This window comes from Camelina sativa, chromosome 9 (assembly GCF_000633955.1).
Source record: "Camelina sativa cultivar DH55 chromosome 9, Cs, whole genome shotgun sequence".
Classification (NCBI taxonomy): Eukaryota; Viridiplantae; Streptophyta; class Magnoliopsida; order Brassicales; family Brassicaceae; genus Camelina; species Camelina sativa.
In genome coordinates this window covers 3,644,798-3,648,618 of record NC_025693.1, presented here as the reverse complement: position 1 = coordinate 3,648,618, position 3,821 = coordinate 3,644,798, and the positions used below count along the sequence as shown (strand labels likewise).

Sequence of the window (3,821 nt, the reverse complement as noted above, 5' to 3'; positions counted from 1 at the left end):
ATCTTACTAATAATGGAAATGGGATTTTCACAATAATTGAAGAGTGTTTTTCCTAATTAATACTAAGTATATCAAACATATATATATTCATATTCAAACAATTCTTTTCATTAAAAAAAAATTAAAATTTCAAGATAATGTTACACTTGTGAAAACAAAACTAAAATTCAGAAAATCCAATTTAGTCTTTGCAAAAATAAACACGTGTCTATAATCTCAAGACACTTTGACGATTTCACCGTTACCCTAATCTTATCTCGTTCGTTCCCTTCTTTATTTTAATTAATTATTTATTTATTTATTTTTGCCTCCCAAGTTTTTTTTTTTTTTTATTTCTCTCTCCCTCGTAAAATCTCTCTCGACCTCCGAAATAAAAAAAGTTGAGATTTTCTCGCACAATTTTTTCTCAACCTTTCCATCATTTTCTCTCTTGACTCGGTCGACGAATATCACCACACCAACCCGCTCTCTCTTCCTCTCTCTCTCTCTCTATCTCTCTCTTTCAATCCTCAACTGATCTACGAATTGTTTTGATTCCTCCGATTCGTTTTTAAGTGTTAAAAGATTTTCCCCCAATAAAAAAGGAGATCTTGTTTTTTTTTTTTTTTTTTCGCGGGCGAGGGTTCGGTTTGGTATTGATCGTGTGTGAGCGAAAAACAAAACAAAGAAGGGGTTTCAATTGATTCTCTCTAATTGGGTTTTTTTAAAAAATCGTATCTTGTTAATGTTTAGGATTAGGTTTCGAAAACCCTAGTTTTTTTCTTTTTGATCGAGTTTCATAACAGAAAGAAAAGGAAAAAAAAAATTCAATTCATTCTTTTGTTACCTTCAAATTTAGTTGTTAATACGTCTCAGTTTCGTTTTCTTTTTTTTTTTTAGGGTTCCCAAAGGAAGCTCTGAAAATTTCTGGTGCCTAGTATTTTTTTAATTGCCATCTGAAATCAAAAGAGTTTCCTTTTTTTTTTTAGATCCGTCTTCTTCTTCCACAAATTCGTCTTTAAATCACCCAAAAAAAAAATAAAAGAAGTAACTTTTAATTTTTTTTTTTCTTCTTCCGGATCTGATCTATCTTCATAGGGGGGGGTTTTGAGTTTCTTTAGGGATTTTGTACATAAAAGAGGGATTTTTTTTTTTTTTTAGTTTTTGGTTGGTTAGGTTTTAAAAAAAAGTGTATATAGAGATTCATAGAAATGGCTTTGAATTTTTCACATAGACCCTTTTCTTCCCATTTATCTGAGGAACCAATGAAGATATCCAATGGGAATTGGTGTTCCACTTTCGATAAAGGTGATTGCTTTGATTACGGAAGAGGTGATTCTTCTTCTTCTGTTGACATACTTGATGTTTTGCCATCTGATCCCTTTGGTATGGATATCAACAACACTTTTACGGCCATTACTGGTTGGCTTGAGGATTTGGATTATAATAACCAGTATGGGAGAAGGAGAGATGACATTTGGATTGGTGATGGAAACCATCAGCAGCTCTTTGCTGGTTTGAGTTTCATTTGGAACAATGCAATGCAGCTTCAGAGTAGTAGTGGGTACAGTTATGGATCGGAGTCTTTGCACGGGTTTGGTGAGGCCTTTGATGGGTCTCTGTTCTCCGCATGTAAATTCCCCTCCGAGACTAGTGTGGACAACAACAATGTGTTTGGAGGTGCATTTGATGGTGATGGATCTTGTCATGGTGCCTTTATATCTGCGAGTAGTGTGGATGAGGTATTGAGCGTTGAGGGTTCGAGGAGTAGTGAAAAAGTTGTAGGAAGCAGTGATCGCTGCACTGATGGAGACGACGAGTATGCGAGCTTTCATCCAGCGTTTGCTTTTTGTCTTTATCACTTGGGAGTGAAGGATCTTCTTTCAGCCAGTATGGTTTGCAAGTCTCTGCATACAACTGTGTGTGATGATTCGTTACTGTGGAAACATATCCACATTTGTCAACCCTTGAATGAGAAGATTACTGAAGAGTCTCTGCTGCATTTAACTGAGAGGGCTCAGGGTACTATGCAGTGTTTGAGGCTTGTAGATTGCTGTAGGATTACTGATGATTGTCTTAAGCGGGTGTTGGAGCGTAACCCGCAAGTAGTCAAGGTGAGCTTCTTTTCTCCATTTACTAACGTTTTTTGGACTAGTAATAAGTAATACTGTGCCGGTTGAATTGATATGTGAAATCTTATTTTAACCCAATGTTGTTTTGTGGTTGGCAGCTTGGTGTGCCTGGATGCACAAGGATCACTATTGATGGTATTTTGAGCATCTTAAGGGATCTGAAGTCTGTGGGAAAGCTTCAACTGAAGCATTTAGAAATCGGTGGCCTCTTTGGAGTTACCAAAGATCACTATGATGAATTGTTTGAATTGTTGAACATTGACAATAATGTCGAACAGAAGATTCAGAAGCCGCGTTTTTACCATAGAGGAGACTCATGTGTGTCCTGTGATGATGACCGGGCGCTAGATATTGAGATGTGCCCAAAGTGTCAGAATTCTAGGCTTGTGTATGATTGTCCAGCAGAAGATTGTAAAGGGAAAAAGGAAGGCTCTGAGGAATGTCGTGCTTGTTCTCTTTGCATACAGAGGTGTTATCAATGTGGTCGGTGCATCAATGACAGCGAATATGAAGAAACGTTTTGTCTGGAGTTTTTGTGTGCTGTTTGTTCGAAGCCGGCTCCTAAGGTAACTCTCTAGGTATATAATTCCATCTGAGCCTTTCTTATATCTATGATTGAATGGCTCAGTCTCCACGGGTAGGCTGTAGTTTATGGGAGGTGTATCTGCTCATGGGTGTAGATGCCATATGTGTATTAGTATTACTTATTTGGTTTGACCAAAGAAAAAGACGAAAAACAAAAAAAAAAAAGAGTCAAGAAAGAAAAGCAATTAGTTTGGTTGGGGGAAGACTACTGATGGTACTGTTGAAACCTTCTGAGAAACAGAAGATGTGGTCTACTGTTGATGAGTGTGGCTTGTTTAGTTTGAGGAAGTTATGAATAATGAATTATGCAAAAGGAAAACGCAAGAAAGAGGCTGAGTAATATGTTTAACAGCACGTAATTGGACTTGTCAGCTGTTTTGGTGGTCTGAGTTTGGATTTGAAGACTACATAATAAGAAGAGTTTAGGCATTGATGGTACACGGTGCTGAAGCTATCAGAGCTGGATTTAGGTTAAGAAGCAGATGATCATTTGGGATTGAAGATGAAGAACACTGGTTGTCTGCTTTCTTGACCGAGATCATAAACTCCATGTCAATCAAGGTAAATTTACTTCTCTATGATCTCTTATTCCCTTTATAATTAATGTAGATGATATATATGCTTACTGAATCCAGGACTGGCTTTTTCAGGTATTGCCACTATGTGAAATCTTTGCTTAGTGGGGATGTTCTTCAACTATCTTTGAATTTTTTTTTTTTTTTTTTTAAGAATAAAAAACATGTTCCCTTTCATCTTTATTTGGCGATTGGATACATTGTTGTTGTTGTTGTTGTCATAAAAGGTTTGCTTTGGATTTAGAGATGTATTTGACATCTCGAAAGGGGGTTGTAACTTTGGATTGGTCTTTGATCCATGTGTCTGTTATATTCAACTCAATAAACAAACCGTGAGATTCTACACCAGCCCCTTCACTCTTAAGTGTTTCTGGTTGAGTAAGCGTTTATGGTTGAGAAACAAAGTGTTAGTATCCTTCTGACATTTTTATTTTCTTCATCCTCGTAGAAAACATGTTTGTTTCAGATAACAATCCTTCACGGGATATAAACATGATGATCGATGTTTGATCATCAAACTCGCGGACATTTGTACAGAAAGAAACAAGAA

General features: G+C 36.7%; 1 protein-coding gene across 1 annotated transcript; it reads left to right on the top strand.

The window, feature by feature from the left end:
• LOC104710384 (F-box protein SKIP14-like) lies at nt 332-3,619 on the top strand. The gene is made up of 3 exons (XM_010426959.2): nt 332-2,093; nt 2,210-3,257; nt 3,347-3,619. Exons 1-2 carry the CDS (start codon nt 1,191-1,193, stop codon nt 2,687-2,689), a joined length of 1,383 nt encoding a protein of 460 aa, XP_010425261.1. The 5' UTR covers nt 332-1,190; the 3' UTR covers nt 2,690-3,257; nt 3,347-3,619.

Excerpts from the sequence above, each read along its gene's own strand:
- LOC104710384 (XM_010426959.2), top strand. The coding sequence starts at position 1,191 with ATGGCTTTGAATTTTTCACATAGACCCTTTTCTTCCCATTTATCTGAG. Across the intron at positions 2,094-2,209 it reads GTAACCCGCAAGTAGTCAAG|CTTGGTGTGCCTGGATGCAC; the intron begins GTGAGCTTCTTT and ends TGTGGTTGGCAG.